Here is a 17684-nt window from a genome sequence, read left to right on the forward strand (position 1 = left end):
TGATCTCTGAATGTCTGGCATGCTGTGATTTCATCCAACATTTTCAAGAGTATCCGAGGAGCCAGGGGCCTGTTAACCATCCAGATGGGTCCTTCAATTAAAGCAAAATGCTGTTTTCCAGATGGTAGGTCCACTGACTGCAATACATATGGACACTTATCCATAGAACAGATTGATGCCAAGTGATGGAGACAAAATTCAGGTTGACATTACGCCGAAAGCTGCAGACACTTTAATGTGTGTCCTGTAAACTGTCAGGTACTTCGATATAGTGCTGTAAGACACAACAATTTGATTTTTATTTGCTTCCAAAGTGAAAGTCCTACACTCATATGTGCAAGAGTCCTGGGAGAGAAGCTGTACAAGAATATTACAACAAAAACATATATGAGCTAAAAAAAACGCATTTACAGTGTAGTAGCTGGCTCCATGTTAGTGAGTAGATATTGAACAAAACAAGGTTGTGTTTTGTGTTGCAAAAAAAGAGAAAAAAAAACACAGAGAGAACAATTTACACATCTGTTACTATTCTGTTAAATATGTAGTTTATGAGTGGTAAAACGCTTTATTTCTGTGTGTAATTCAAAGATTTCTGAGCACCTCTCTCTGACCTCGTAGATCAGTGAGTTCAGACGCTTTCTTTTCAGTTTTTGTCACTTTTTTTTGCAACAAACATGTCATCTTCCCTTGTTAAACATGTATTCATTGACCTGGATCCTGCTACCAGCACTGCTTCCGGCAAGTAGCCGCCAGGGTATTATGGTCTGAATGGACAATACTATAAAATACACAAACACAAATAAATCTATATACATAAAAAGATACTCAGATCGCTGGCAAGTAGCTCGCTTGAAGATGAAGGTAAGAAGAGATGAAATATTTACAAGTCTTTTAAAAAAATGGTTTGATGCAGGCGGTTGTTTTTTTTCCTCTCCCCGCTGAGATGAGCATCTACCTCTGGTGTGTGGACAGGTTGTCGCCCTGACCGTCACCTGCTGTCAGCTGCCGGCTGATGTTGCTCTGAACAAACTGTTTAAGGCCATCGTAGCCCTGAGTGAACAGATACTCCAGGTACCAGCCCCATGGCTTGGAATGCTGAAACACACAGAGTTACATCTAAGACATCTGAAGATTTCCATGATCAAAGGGAGATCAATGAGTGACACACCTCAAACTATATGTGAAGTCTATAATGAATGCAGAAATGAAAAGGAGATCCCTCGTACCTTTATGGAATTGAGGTCCATGTCCTTTCTCCCCGGCCAACACTGATAAAGAGAGAACATTAATATTCATTGTCAGCCCGCTCTGTTAAATCTCTGAAGATCACTGCTGGATGTTGCAGTTGGACAGAACCAAAAAAAGGTACTTGTATTATTAACTATGATGAAAACCACGGCTCATGCAGCACCTATTAATAATAAAATGTCCTTCTGTATTAATGCATCTTGTATGAAAGACACATTAATACCACATTTGTCTCCTTGTCTTGCCTCTGAGTCTATTAACCAAACGGTACCGACTGGCTACATACCAGATTGAAAACATACATAAGCCTCAGAAGAGGTTTTGTTTAACATACGACAATGATATCCTGGTGAAACAAATCACTACATCGTAAACGGCACACACTCACCCTTCGGTGAAAGTCGACAGCGTAGTTCATGAAGGCCGGATGGTGGATGAGGTCGAAGCTCGTCCAGTATTGCGGTACGTTGCTCTTGAGCAGCAGCTCCTCTCCCAGCTGTACGCCCGTGCCTGGATGAATCATTTTGGAGTTCCACAAGCAGTTGACCATGACGACAGCGTAGTTGTTGAATTCACGGAAAGTCTGGCGGCTGATGTGAAAGGCCTGCTGGAAAACAGAATAGAAGGGAAAAAGATAAAGAAAGAAAGAAAGAAAGAAAGAAAGAAACGAGAAAGAGTTCAGCTAAACTCTCCACATCTTCAGAATTTCGCTGATGTTTGTTGGGCTGATTAATTTGCATGCCACCTACCAAGTCCATTTTTCTTAATAAACAGCGCCAGTGACATTTTCAGGGGAGCATAGCGGCTGCCTGACATGTTCTTGTAAATTCACAGCTCGCAGTGGCAGATGTATTAAAATCGACAACACTTTTAACTGCTCATCTGAGAGGGTTTAAAGGTTATCAGCTGTACGTAGATACTTGAGGTTTCCTAAAGAGCTGAAATAAGATGTAAAATGTACAAAATCTACCTACCTAAAACGTAAAAGCAATGACGACAGGAAATACATATCATATATCAAGATTACTGTTAAATCAACACATACATAATACATTTTCGATTACTGCCCACTATTGTTCATAGGGACCTTGCTACACTGTCATTCATAATAATAATGTACATAAATAAAACCAGCTGCTAATATATATATATATATATATATATATATATATATATATTGCTGCACTTGTGGATACCAAGAGAAAAGAGAAAAAAGAAGTGTGTTTTTACCTCTGTGAGTTTTTCTTGACTCTTGGCTGATGTCAAGTTCACCTTGTACCTGACAGAGAAAGAAAGATTGAAAGACCAGTGACATCTGTGATCAGAAATTACTTGGAAAACAACTCGTCCTCTGTGGTCTGTCAAAAAAGGAAAAAATCATGCAATTACATTCCAATTTTCCTTTTGCCAGGGCATTTTTACGCTTAGCTTTGGTAAAATTATTTCAGAACCCCGGGGTGTAGTCAATTAGCCGACACTGAAAGGATTTGTGCTATTAAAGCCCGGAGTTATAAATGAAGCTCGAATACAGCATAAAAAGGAGAGGAGGGCTTAAGTATATTGCCTCTTAGCCTCTCATTATCATAAATCATATATTAACATGTAAGTGCAATGAAGCCATTTGATTCCAGTTCTGTTCCCTCATCAAATATACATAAGTATGTGACATTCTACATTAAGTGTATTTGCTAGCGTATGCGTTGAGATAGGCAGGCTCACGGCCGGCTGCAGCACAGAGATGAAGAGTCCTTACCTGTACATGATGTAAGCCAGTCTGTCCACGCTGACGGGGTCAGTGGCAAACAGGGCTGGGTAAAACACTCCAGGTGGGGGCATCACTATGAGCGGGAGCCCATACTTGAGAAACATGTCACACACCTGATGGAGGAGAGAAATATTCCCCCCCCCCCCACAGAGAGTAAAGCGTGAAAAGACTTTTCTACATACAGTATATGTCACTGCTGAAGCTTTCATTATGGCTGCTTTGTTAGACGCTACTACACATTGATCTATAAATCTATTCTTGGCATCCCACCATTGCATTCATGCAGTTTTGTTGTTCCAGATAAGGCAAGGGACAACTGATTATGCTTCAAAAACACATTTTCTTTCTGTGCCTAATGTGCATACTGTTGTGATAATCAGTTGGATTTTTCCACTTTATGTAGTTATTTTTAAGGGTTATTAATCTATTGCATATCATTTTTTACATTACTTATGGTATACCTATTGCTGTTATTTTATCCATCTTACATTATCATTTGGATCTTATCTGTTACACGATCCTTGATTATTCTCTTCATATTTTATTCTATGTGGTGGTGCCGTCTTGGCCAGTAAACGTTTCATGGTTAAAGATTCACTACAGGCATCTCTTAAGACTCTGCTTGATATAATCATTTCTGTCTGATGTGGTTTTTCTACAAAAAAGTTAGATTAACTTTTTACAAATTCTTAAGAATCTATGAAAAGGCAGATATTTTTCATTTAGTTTAACTGTTGAACACAAGATTTACTTGTGTACTATTTAACTATAAGGTCCATTCTCTGTATGTGCACTGGAGGCTTCAAATTTCCATATCAAACTTGAGTAACCTGCACACTGGACCATGAGTGGCTTCCAAATTAGTTGTGATGTCACAAAATTATGCTTGTAGGTACACGCCTTAAATTCAGATTTAAGGTGAGAACAGTGAAACCTCAGCAGATTAATTTGAAAACAGCCTCCGAGCTCTGCACATCCATCATTCAAGCACACTGAAGGTCAAACATCCAAGAGAAGTGACAACAGGCAAAACACATTTGTGAGTAGATCCGTTATATTACACTGAAGCACAGACTGCTTCTGGCCTGTGAGAGTCACAAAGCAGATTGACTCTCCAGCAATAGCTCATTTACCGTCTCATAGAAGTCAAGGATGAAGTTGAGTAGGAGGGAGTGACAGCCTTCGAGCTGAAGGCCTATGGTGGCCAGACGACCCACAAAGTGCACCAGCTCCATCACAGAATCCTTGAACCCTGACAGAGTCATGTTTCTGGGACAGACAGCAGAACAGAGAGTCAGACACACACACACACCAACAAGAATATTAGCACTTAAATGAACCACCAGTCAGCTGATTCAGCCATGGACAATTTCTCTTTTAGTGACTCAGGTCTCTGACACCACAGATGAAAAACACCCAAATCAGCCAGAGTGGCAGTTCATTACAATACAAAAACAAACACAGAACCAAGACTAATGTTAGGAAAGGTGAACGCAAACACAACTAACAATCAATTATTTCTACATCTGATCTCTGAGTAGCTCTCTCCATAAATACCAGAGGTGAGTTTGGAAATGGCAGTGAATAAAAATGGATCTCACCACTTATCGGATCGTTTATAGCAGGATTATAAATGTGAGGACTCGATACTTGTGAAACCTGCTATTTAAACATAAATGACACTCCAGTCAAAATATTGGAAGCTAGAAAATCATTTAACTGGGCATTAGAGTAGTTTTGATCTCCAGACAACTTTTATTTAATGATTGGACACATTCGAGGTCTCAAAACCAAAGGAGGTGACACATCAATACAGTAGGGCTGGGGAACACAGACAAAATCAAATATCACAATATTTATGACTAAATACCTCAATATTGTGACAATATTGCAGGGATGACTATTGGTGCTTTTACAAAATGTTTACACAATCAGATTTTTGACAAATAACCATCAGTAATGTGGACTATGTGGGTAAAAGGCAAATAACTGAACAGCTAGAACAGTCTGGTAAATTCATAAAATTACATCACTTAATTGTAATGCAGCCTTTAAAACAACACTTATGCCATATCACAATATCCAAAATCTAAGATGATGTCTAGTCTCATATCATGGTATAATATCAATATATTGCCCAGCCCTACAATACACACTTCTGCATTAGTTGATTCTGTTGATGATAGATAATCTCAATGCTAAATGCTCAAATTAAAAAGGTAAAAAGCTGCAGTACAGACCAAACTGTGATTTCAGTCAAGATTCAACCCAAAAGATGAACGATTTTTCTTTTAAGTCCAAAAATGTTGCACTAATAGGCTTGACTTAAAAATAACTTACTGAGCCTCATCTTTAGAAAAATAGGTAAGTCATCTGGGACACCTGTGATGTCTATATTATTTCCAGAGAATTAGTTGTTTTCATACCTCTAAGCCGCAGTAAATAAAATCTGAGGCAAGACCGTAAAACTTTTATTACTTCTGTAGGAAGTGATTAGGTGTAAGAAGGACTTTTCTATGCTCTCAAGTCATTTCACAAAATGTTTCAGTCCTACTGCTTGTTTATGCTCAAGACATGAACAAGTGGCAGGAAGCAGGAAGCACAAGTGAGACTCACATGGAAGTGTGGCTGTTGAGGCTGATGTCCAAATCGTCCTCCAGAGCGTACACTGAGTGCCAGGTTAGCCACTTCAACAGCATATTGTTTAGGCACTCCATTAATCCGCACTAGTGACACACAAACACAAGCAGAGAGGGGCTGAGCATAGTTTGAACACATCAGACTACAGTGCTTTATAAATACGAGACAAACACTATTAATTTACTTTCAGGTGGCTCTCTGATCCAAATACTGTAGCAAGAGCGGTACTGAGCTGGTTTTACCTATGTGTCAGAGAGAAATCCTACCTTGAAATAGGGCGAGGATATGAAGAAGAGCTGCATGAGGGGCTCGAACAGAAGCCGTCCGATTTCTGAAGGGGGGGAGACAGAAGATTACAGTTGAACCAGGTACTTAATTCAATGCACCACAATACAAACAGTCACAAGGACATGGCACAATATGGCAAGACTTGCTAACACAGGAACATGGCTGCCTTTTTATTTAAGGGGAGAGGAAGGTTAGGAAGGAAAGCATCTACAGTGGGGTCCAAAAGTCCGAGACCACTAGTCAAGATGCTTCTATTTTGCATTTGTTTCAAATGTAATACTAATTCTTTCATTACAATTGATAATATCAGCCTAACAAATGGCATGAAATGTTGAATCTTTGAAAAATGTCCATGAAGTTCAGAATTTCCTAGTATTTGGTTTGTCCCCCTTTTGCTCTAATGACAGCATGCACTCGGGCTGACATGGACTCCACAAGTTTGTGCGAAACCTGATGACGCCTGTTATCCCAGCAGGATTTGACAATGTTCCAAAGAGTCTCTTGTGATGTCACAGAATGATCCACTTTCTCAGTTTTCAAGTGTCCCCATAAATGTTCGATGGCGTTTAAGGTCAGGTGACTGTGGAGGAAACTCCATGACAGTCAGGACTCCTTGGTCTTCGAGTAGTTCTTGCAAAGCTTTGAGGTGTACTTGGGGTCATTTTCCTGCTGCAGTTTGAGTCTTTCTCCACAAAGATGCAAACCAGAGGGTATAACATGTCTGTGAAGAACGGAGTAGTACTTCTCCTCGGTCAGGGTGGAGTCAGTTCGGTGCAGGTGTCCAACTCAAGAGTCGGCAAAACACCCTCAGGCTTGAATATTCCCACCACCATGTTTCACTGTGAGCTTGATACACTGCTGTATCATTTTCTCTCCTGTTCGTCTCCTTATATAACACCCTTCTGTTACTGCCATTTTCTCCAGTCATCCACTGTGAAATGCTGGTACTTCTTTGCCCACCCCAAGCGTCTGGCCTTGTTTCTGTTCCTGAGAAGTGGTTTAGAAACTGCTACTTGTCCTCTGAGACCACTACAACACAGCTTTCTTTTGACAGTACTTTGGCTGATTGGAGTCTTGCGTTCTTTATTTAGCAAATTCTATTTCTGTGATGAAGTTGCTTTTCTATCTCTCAGGGAACTAAGCTTGATGTATTGATCCTCTGATGGTGTGGTCATTTTTTTTGTCTGCCTGATCGTGCTCTGGATACAACTGATCCAGTTTCTGCAAAGCATTTTAGAGTTCCATGCAATGCCCCCTAAAAACCTTTAGTCTAACCATGATTTGACACTGAGAAAGACCCTCTTCGCTTAGAATAAACTTGAGGCACAGCCATATTTACAACAGGTGAGCTCTGGCTGCATGTTGAGCCATCTCTAAGACACATTGCAAACACACATTAAAACAAGCACTGTTGTCAAAGTAACAGGCCTGTGTCATTTGAGGAAAATGTAGGCTATGCCTCGGCCTCAGACTCAGGATGATAGTGAAGATGAAAATGAAGACGAAGATGACTAGAATTTGAGTTGATTCAGTAGATTCACTTGATTTGAGTAAAGTAATTCACGTTTTGTTATTTTAGATTTATTTTTGGCATAGGTTTATTTTATAAATAATTTAATTTAAAACCAATATATAGACTAAATAAGACATGGGATTAAAAACATGTTCCCCCTTAAAATAACCTTGTTTATTTTCGTTGAATAAGAGTGCATTTATGTTTCTACTAAAACAATACATTAACCATCATTGTGGCATGGCTTGATAAACCTTACAGTGTAGGTGTCAATAAATAAATAAAAAATAAAAAATAAGGTCTAATGATTCTTAGTTACAAAGTTCTGATCAGTCAGGGATTGGGGTGGTTTTAAATATTAATAGCTATTTACAGACTGTGTGGGCAAAAACACACAAGAAGCCTAATTCTCCTTAATTAACAATAATTCACTGAATGTTTACAACTGGGTAGGCAAACTCATTAAAATATGCAATAATTAAAATCAGTGAATATGATGGAATAGTGGCATTAGAATGTGCAAGAGGCCACCAAATTAAGGCTTTTACAGACAAAATTTTTCTGGGGGGCGGCGGCGGCGGCATCCTCCCGGACCCCCCTCACCGGCTATTTTTTTTTCCAACTAGCTGGCATTCTTCAATGGAAGGGATACAACTCAAGGAAATCTGACCTTTTGTACAAAGGAGTTAAGTTGGTCAAAGCCACAAATTTGCTTAAATTTGATTGCTCACCTAGAAATAGTGCAGAATCTTAAATACTACATGTTATAACTTCTTGTGTTTTTAAATGTTTCTGAATCCTCAAACTTTCTGATTATTTTGGGGTTTATGTAAAAACATTAGAGATTTTCAATGTGGTCTCAGACTTTTGGACCCCACTGCATGTATGTATGTATGTATGTATGTATGTATACTCTGACTGGGGAGAGAAAGACAGCCCATGAAAGTGGTTGACTTGAAAGCAAAACTCACGGGAACTGGGAACAACGGGAATGTTGCTCAGCAGGCCAAGGATCTGTGGGCAGAGGAGGGATCCGTCCCAAACATTGAGAAACTTGTAGAGAAAAGCTTCTGAACTGGAAAACCCCTCCTGGAGCAGAAAATGTGACACATTAAGAATGTGAAATCAATGTTTGACTGTGGCTTTTACTCATTAGGACACAGCAGCTGTCGCCTGAGTGTGTGGGTGCAAGATGATGAATACAGGAAAACAGTGAACAACAAGTGTGAGGTAGAGACGTAGCTATCAGGGCCAAGAGGAGCGAGGCTCACCTGGAGGAAGTGGTGAGCGGATATCAACTTATCCAAAAACTGCAGAGCCTCTTCTGAATTCTGGGAGGCTCCTCCATCGCTACAGAACAAAAATTCTTAACAAAAACAGCAAACAGGGTATTTAGTGAGTGAAAATGTCAACAAGAAAAGAGGACAGGACAAGACTTCAGATTCACTGCATCTTCACAAAGTGAGATCCCCTCCAGTCTCTTTTAAACCCTTGAGAATCCCTTTGATGTACCAACTAGGTAACATGTCGGGGGTTCAACTCAAGGTCAGTTTTGCTTTTAATATATCTTCCTCATAAGAAAATGTCACAGCAGTTCAGCAGTTGCTTCCCCCCGTCTGCCTTACCTTCATGAAGAGCGTAGCCTAGCCAGAAGTTGAGGCGTAGGAGGGCAGACTCATCCTGTACACAATCCAGGTACTGCAGTGCCAGACTGGAGCCCAGCAGCGAGCCCATCTGAGCGGGCAGCTGGTGGAGGTAAAATGAAGAAACACATGCAATAACATGACAAATAACAAATAATGCAATCAAATATTCATACATTCAAAAAAAAAAGAACAGAGAGCCAGTGAGTGAGTTAGTATTCTCACAAATTCAAACATCAAAAAGCTGGTCTGCGTGATTAGTTGCCAACTCAGATTCAAATCAATCTGTTTACCTACTAAAGAATAACAAGCAACTGATACTTGTGTCTTTTTTCACTGAGCTGAGTGGGCCATCATTCCATTACTGAGCTAATTCTTCAGTATCCAGTAATCCCCATAAAGCCAGCACTGGGACATTTCTTCCATCCCACCAGTTAGTTTATACAGTCCCTCATTGTGTATGAACAGCTGCCTCCCAATATGGAGACTTTGTCAGAACAATAAATAATCTAGAATGAGGGGAAAGACAGACTGAATGGACACAGCTCGGTTCTCCAATAATTATGGAGCAACTGTATCATTAAACGGAGAAAGCGCCACTCTGCCTTTGACAACAGGAGGGCTGGTGATGAGAGAAATAATCAATGATCTTTTGTCAGCAACAGTGTGAGAATAGTTTTATGAGGGCGATTAATGTGCTCATCAGTCTTTCTATACACAACGCAAAGTGGAGCTTCATGGCTGTACTCGCAGTTGATGCTGTCGCCATACAGAGGCCTTATTGCTCACGTCGGCTTTGTGGGCAGTGAATGGGGTGAATTTATGTAGCATGACGCATAAAAGTCCCCAAGCTGTTTAAAATGACTTATATTAGTTTATCGGGTCACTGAATCTGCAGGGGCAAACAGAAATTTATGGAGAGGCCTCTTTAAATGAATAAATACAAATTTGCTTTGTGACTTTTTCCAAAGCGTTACTCAGACATCTCATCTCAGGTCTTTTGCTTTCATTACTTATAGATGTTAGATAAACCACTAATGATATCTGTAAAACGAACAGTTGCCTGTTTTTAAAACAAAGGCCAAACTGAGCACTTGTGAAACTGGTTTATGCTCTAATCTAATAAACAAATTACAGCCCCAGGCCACCTCTGCTGTGTTTTCTCTAGGACAAAGTTGTTAGTAGCCTCATACAATATACAGTCAATATAACAGTGACACAGCACCACCCTGTGGCTGTGAGGATACATCACAATTTAAATGGATAATGGTTATGCATTCTAACGGCATAAATGATTAATGATCTTCATGCTTAATGTTTATTTGATATTCCATCCGTTTCCAGTCCAGATGAATTGGGACTAACGGCTCAGAGTGAAGGCAGAGGTAGGAAGACAGTAAAGGGTAAGAGGCAGCCGCAGTGTCAGCACCTCACAGATGTAAAATTCAGAAATTTGTCCTAGGAGAATTTACCTCTACACGGTGCATATTTTCCAGCAGCTGAGCAAAGGAATGGAGCTGCACCAGGGGGACCACCTTTCTGCTAGAGGACGGCTCAGTCTGAGCTTCTTTATTGACTGCAGAACTCACTGCTGGCATTTCCAGTTGCCAATGTTTCTGAGAAAGAGCAGTAAAACAAGGAAATAAAGTCAAAACAGATGAATTACAAATATATACTGTACAGAGCTGGTATTTGGCGTTACCTTCTGACACCGTCTGCAATCACACTTCAACATTAGCACAACAAACTAGCCGAGAGCGACGATAACATTACCACCTCTGGAGAAAACCTTCGGAGCCTACAAGTGAATGCTGGAGTGGCAAGCCACAGCATTAACTGTAGCACGATGCAAACTGAGAAGTAAAGCGGCAGACTTCCATACCCTTTTCCTAGAGTTGGTCTTATCTTTAATTGCGACGGCCGGACTGATGCTGGAGGCAACTTGGGAGCCATTTCTCTTCTGGACAGCAATCAACGCTGATTTCCAAGGAGAATTGTGGTTCCTAAACCCACTCTGTGAGACAACAGAAAACATACAATTCCTTCTCTGTTTTTGGAATGATGGTCATATGTTATTATATATATATATATATATATATATATATATATATATATATATATATATATATATATATATATATATATATATATATATATATATATATATATATATATGCATGTTTATATGTATATACATTCGATGTACAAACCCTCATTCTTGATGGAATGGAGAGTGTCACAAGTTCAGGGCAAAAAACTCTGTAAAGTGACAGTAGATGCAGGAGGAATGGCTGCCTTCCCTGAAGAAACAAGAATATCAACATGCTCAGCATGACACATCTTTGACATCTTCCTTTTTTATGGTTGTTTCCTAACAATGCAGCATTCAATGATAACAAATGGCATGGAAAGAGTAACTGTTTATGGGAATTATGCACAGAGTGTAGAAAACAAACCTCTCCTGCCATTTATCAGTTAATAGATTTCCCTATTGAGTACAGAAATGATTTAATAGCCTTGATAAATGGCAGGATGCTTACCAGTTTAGACTGTAGATCCAGTAGCTTTCTGACTCTGAATACTCGCACTACAATTAGGAAACAAATGAAGCAGTCATTAATGTTCAGAAAAGTGCAGCAAATACTAAAAATGGAAATAATGAAGAAAATATTGGAAATAGTAGCAACAATGTGTATCATATCCCAGGTGTAATAATGTTAGACTCACCACTTTCCTTTCTGGTCAAAAGGTACAACAGATGGCAGATGTAAGGACACTGAAACAATGTGACAAAACATAATAATGACTTCACTTCTCAACAGTTGTTCAGTGGGTCACATATCACATTACATTATTACAATGTCATTTCATTGCACTGGTAAGAAGACCATAATTCACATGCCAACAAACAATAACTGAAACAAGTAAGTACTGCTGACAAAGGAGTAGAGCTTGTTTCAACAAGCAGTTGTCTGGATGACTTTGCTATCAGTCAATTTTCAGTTTTAGATTTGAGGGGATTTCTGGATTTAGCAGCACATTGTAGTTATCCAGATAATTCACTTCCTGCTCCATGAAACAGCTCCCTAGTTATGAGGCTGTCACTTCAGCCACATTATCTGTCTTTCCACTCAGGCAGAAAGTAACTGTTATTTATGATGTCAAGTCTGTGTCTCTAGCAGGACAAAGTATCCATAGACAAATGGGAATGTCTTTTCAAAAATAGCTCAGAAATACAAACAGAATTGTAATCTAATGGTGTCAATGAATAATTAATGAATAAGTAGACATTTGATTTGATACCACCCCATATTAATAAACAGTTATTACACATACCAGATTTTCCTCTGTCACAAAGCTGAAGATGAAGCCATAGACAGCTCTGAGTTGGTCCTTTGCGTCAATCATGTCAAAAATGGTCAACACCCATTTTATGAAAAGAATCTGGAAATTATACATACATGTAAATACACATGATGGAATATATACAATATGATACAATAGGTAACTATTTCTAATTCTGAACATCAATCACATAGCAAACTTTCTCATGTTTACACAAGTGGCAATCTAATCTACATGAGCCCAGAGGCAATCAATTATTTGCACTTACTTGTGTGGTAATGGGTATTTTGCCGATACCCAGCCAAACTACTGCTCGAACAACGGCCTCTTGTGGCACCACCGTGGCAGGGATCAGACACTTGAGCACACGCACAACTGGAGTCGTCCCTACAATGAAGTAAAACACAGAAACAAAATCAGTTAAAGGAAGACTGACTGCAAAAAATACAGACATCAACAAACACTGCAAGATAATTCTTGTTTCCATTTGTTTAAACTGTGTGAAAAATATGTGCTCACATCATACTGCTAACACATTACACCATATCTACTACATAAGCAATGTTTGGCTCCAGTATTCTTGTCAATTAAACTGTGCAAATAAAACACTAAAACATAAGGACCAGATGGTATTGCATTTCTGGCAGAGTGGCTCTATGGTTAACACTGGCACCTAACTGTGAGAGGCGGTTTGAGCCCATCGGCCAGCGGGGGACTTTCTGTGTGGAGATTGTTCTCTCATGTTTGCGTGGCTTCCTGTAGGTTCTCTGGTTTCCACCCACAGAAAAAAAGACTGGGAGGTTGGGTGATTTTTTTGGTGTTAAATTGACTTAGATGCAAATACAAGTTTGACATTTGTCTTTTACTTTTAGCCCTGTGATAAAGTGGCAACCTGTCCACGCTTGCTCGGCTCAGACTGTGATGTCATAGGAGTGGTGTACACATCAGGGACCAACCCTAGCGCTGGAAATGCCAAACTTAATGCCCAGTTGTTGTGATGACTTACCCATGCGAAGGCTCATCGCAAACTCCAACATAATAGAGATGGCCTCTGGGGACAGTCCTCTGCTGTAGGCCACCTTCTCCACCAGCACCAGGTTCCTCTCAAAATCATCATTGCCCTGCCAAGGAGTACCTGCTTCAACTAGAGAGAGGTGACATCACATCAGAGTGTGCAAGAAAAAGTTTGATAACTCACAAAGCTTGACAAATACTACAAAACGCTAATATCAACAAGTTCAGGGGTTTTTTCTGTGATGGTGATATTGGGTCAAGTGACGGCAAACGAGCAGAAGACCTGTATCAAGTTCAACTTAGTCTGGCTCTCTTTTGGTTACCAGGATTAACTGAGACCAACATTAGTGATTAGTAACTTTGCATTTTAAGACTCAGCTATGCACGTGTTGCTGTGAAAGAGGCAGAGTTCTTAGATACAAGCAACATAATCACAAGCATGATTTAACTGACTAACTAAAAGTTTCAGGTCCTTTTAGATGTTATGCCAGTGTTGGTTCTACTATTTTATCCATTATAAATAGCTTTTATTTATAAAATAGCTTTTGTAAATAATCAGAATATCAGTCTGGTTTCTGTTCATGTCGTAGAACAGAAACTGGGCTTATCAAAGCATCAAACAATCTTTCCCTTACAGCTGCTGCTGGAGACTGTTTGATTTTAATTCTGCCTGATTTCAGCTGAGCATTTGACTCAATTGATCATTTCAGTCAGGATACTCACATCAAGATTTTAACCATTTATTGTAACAACATGCATTTTAGTTTGGCAGTGTGACTCTGCTCATGTGACGCTCTAGAACAAATCTGAGTCTGAGCAAGCTTGACGCAGACTTTCCTTGAGCTCACAACCCCCCCCCCACACCTCCGCCACAGCCTGAGATACACAACATTTGAAGTGAACACATTAACACATTAACCCCCACTTGTTCTTTATATACATGCTACCACTGCAACATGGTATACATAATCACAATATTCAGTGCCCTTATTATGTGAATGATACACAATTTATGTACCATTAAAAACCAGTGTAGAGGGCAACTTTTATAATTTAGTATCTTTTCTCTCTCGGAAATAAAGTGCTGGATGTCCCTATACTTTCTCCAGCTTAATGAAAACAAATCAAATCATCTTTTTTTTTCGATCCTCCAAAATCCATCCAAATTTAACAAAAACATCTTGCTGCCCTGCCTACAAATGTCAAACCTGCAGCTGGAAACCTTGGTGTTATATTGACTATGACCTTTGTTTGACAAACAAATTATAAAAGTCGTGTTTCATCAACTGTGGGGCATCTCAAAAATCTGATCTTAGGAAGGTTACGCATGCTTTTATATCATCACGGTTCGATTAGTGTAATTCAGTGTATTTAAGCCAAACATTTATCCCATGCCTTCAGCTGGTACAAAACGAGGCTGCTCAGCTTTGAACAAATACTAGAAGAGACATTTCTTCACTGAAATGAGAGACATTTGAGAGCTCCCAACTATAATGCTGAATTGCTGGTGCTCCTACTATCCAGAGAGCCTCAGATCCTCAGGCAGGCTGCTTCTAACTGCTCCTAAATCTTGGTTTAATATCCTCTGTTCTGCTGCTGGTTCCCTGCAAGGATTTAGACTCCACTGGCTGGGAGCTGAGTCTAATCAGCCTTCACTTTCAGGGGTCTTTCTACAATTCACAGGCCTGTTGGATGCAGTAAAGCAGGGTCCCTTATAGAGCTGCAACGTTTAGTTGATTAGTCAATCGACAGAACATTAATCAGCAACAATTCTGATAACTGAATAATCATTTTGAGTCATTTTTTGAGAAAAAATGTTCAATTCTCTGGTTCCAGCCTCTAAAGTGTGAATATTTTCTGGGTTCTTTAGTCTTCTATGATTACCTTGCGAGGCAGCTGGATTTGCAAGATCACGCGATCATGTGAGAATCCATCTTGTCAGGCTTCAACTTATCTACTTGTGTCCGGTGGTTCGGACCAGTCAGCATCTCGAATCCAGCTGCCTCGCCAGGTAAGACAGTGATAGAGAGATGGTTCATCCAATCACCTGCCAAGTATTTTTTGAAAGTGCCTACCCTTTTCACCAACATTCACCATTTTCTGATATTCTATAAACCAACCAACTAATCGATTCATCGAGAAAATAATTGACAGATTAATTGATAACATAAAAAATCGTTGGTTGCAGCCCTCGTCCCTCAGCTCTGGAACTCCCTGCGTGAGCATCTGAGGCTTGAAGAGATGGAAATATCTTATAAAATAATTTTTAAAACTTATATTTTTTTAAAAGCCCTTTATTAATGCTAGAGTGGTGTTTTATTACACTATCTTATGTGTTAATATCTTTTATCTTAAATAATTTGGGGATGTTTTTCTTCCATTTTACTTTTGTTTTATTTTTTAATTGTCTGATTTCATTTGCTGCATTTCAGTCCTGAAAGGTTATCATCATAGTTCCACCATGTAAAGTAGAGCTGCGACGATTAATCAATTAGTTACCAACTGTCAAAGTAATCTCCAGCTATTTTGGTAATTGATTGATTTAAAAGAAAATTTCTCTGATTCCAGCTTTTCAAATGTGAATATTTTCTAGTTTCTTTGATGTTCTGTTACAGTAATCTGAATATCTTTGGGTTGTGGATAAATCAAGACATTTGAGGACGTCAACATGGGATTTTCAAAATTTTATGGACCAAACAACTAATCAATTAATCGAGAAAATAATTGATAGATTAAATCGATAATGAAAATAATCATTAGTTGCAGCCATAGTGTAAAGCGCTGTGTAACTGTGTCTTGAAATGTGTTGTATTAATCAAGTGTATTATTATTATTATTCAGAGAGAGCAGCTCCTGAGACAATATGACAGCACTCATGATTTTAAATTGATAGTTGCACATTTTCTGATTCATAGGTAAGTTACAGGTCCTACAGTAAAATAAACCTCATTCAGATGTAACTAAAATCTAAGCAAAGTCATCGACCTCACACACACTCATATATGAATGGGCCAACAACACATATAGACGGATGACAAAATTAAATTAAAAAACAACATAAAGTGTCTTAGTAAGGTGTTGGGCCACCACATGCTGCCAGAACAGCTTCAGTGCACCTTGGCTTTGATTCAACAAGTCTCTGAACTCTACTGGAGGGATGAACATCATTCTTCCAAAAGATATTCACTTATTTGGTGTTTTGATGATGGTGGTGGAGAGCTTTGTCTAACACATTGGTCCAAAATCTCCCACAGGTGTTCAATTGGGTTGAGATCTTGGTGACTGTGAAGGCCATAGCATATGATTCACTTCAAACCATTCAGTGACCCCTTGTGCCCTCTGGATGGGGGCATTGTCATCCTGGAAGAGACCACTCCCATCAGGATAGAAATGTTTCATCATAGCATAAAGATGATGATTCAGAACTTTCTGTTGATTTGCAGAAACCCTTCCCTCTAAGCAAAGCAAAATGACCCCCACAGCATAACAGATCCCCTCACTGTAGGGGTCAAGCATTCAGGCCTGGACCGGTGTTTTCTTTTATTTGTCACCCGTCTGCACATACAGTGGCAGCTGATGACGTCACAAAACCACGGGTTGATCCTGATATCGAGCTTTCAGTAACAACAACAACAATAATAATATTTGTCTGCATATGTGGATAGATATATGCACGGGTACAAAGCTCCGTTTTAGACCGTCTCATCACCGTGTTTGTGAGCTAACGTTACTCAGCTAACTAACGTTAAGCGTTTACTAGCAGTTTATCGAGCAATGAGAGCTAACGTAACTTAACGTTAAATACAGCTCCAAGAAAAAGTAACGTTAGGCATTTCTTTCGGATAAAAAGTTGTTCCTGGCTTTGTCTGATTTTTTTATTTTTTAACCGCTTAACATTTAGGACCGTCTGCTAACGTTAGCGTGAGTAAGTTTTTGTGAGTCCTACCGTCAGAGAAGTACTTCAGGGCCAGGACAAACGGGTCCTCCGCCTCATTCTTCCTTCTCTCTTTTTCTGCGACTCTGTTGCTGCTCCGGTTGGACACAGATTGGTCGTTTGTAGACGATGAGTCCGAATCCAGCGACTCCGACAGGTTTAACTTCGTTGCCATGTCTACATTGCTAAAACTTAAAACACCCTGCTTTCCTGTCCCTGCCTTCAGCCATTCAAACAAAACTCAAATCGTCCGCGCGACCGTTTGGTCTGCGCTTGCGCAGTGTAGTCCATCCG

The 17684-nt window shown here is 39.6% G+C and overlaps 1 protein-coding gene across 1 annotated transcript; it reads right to left on the reverse strand.

Annotated features, from left to right (window-relative positions):
- Positions 1-275: 275 nt before the first annotated feature.
- Positions 276-17657, reverse strand: cenpi (centromere protein I). Its single transcript, XM_044362983.1, has 20 exons — positions 17403-17657; positions 13449-13586; positions 12711-12829; positions 12434-12541; positions 11825-11873; positions 11638-11684; positions 11308-11397; positions 10980-11111; positions 10570-10713; positions 9080-9200; positions 8726-8820; positions 8426-8543; positions 5920-5984; positions 5630-5739; positions 4147-4282; positions 3002-3126; positions 2479-2527; positions 1637-1855; positions 1227-1268; positions 276-1095 (listed from the first exon to the last, which is right to left on the reverse strand). Exons 1-20 carry the CDS (start codon positions 17563-17565, stop codon positions 952-954), a joined length of 2214 nt encoding a protein of 737 aa, XP_044218918.1. The 5' UTR covers positions 17566-17657; the 3' UTR covers positions 276-951.
- Between the last annotated feature and the right edge of the window lie 27 nt (positions 17658-17684).

Source organism: Thunnus albacares, chromosome 10, assembly GCF_914725855.1.
Source record: "Thunnus albacares chromosome 10, fThuAlb1.1, whole genome shotgun sequence".
Taxonomy (NCBI): domain Eukaryota; kingdom Metazoa; phylum Chordata; class Actinopteri; order Scombriformes; family Scombridae; genus Thunnus; species Thunnus albacares.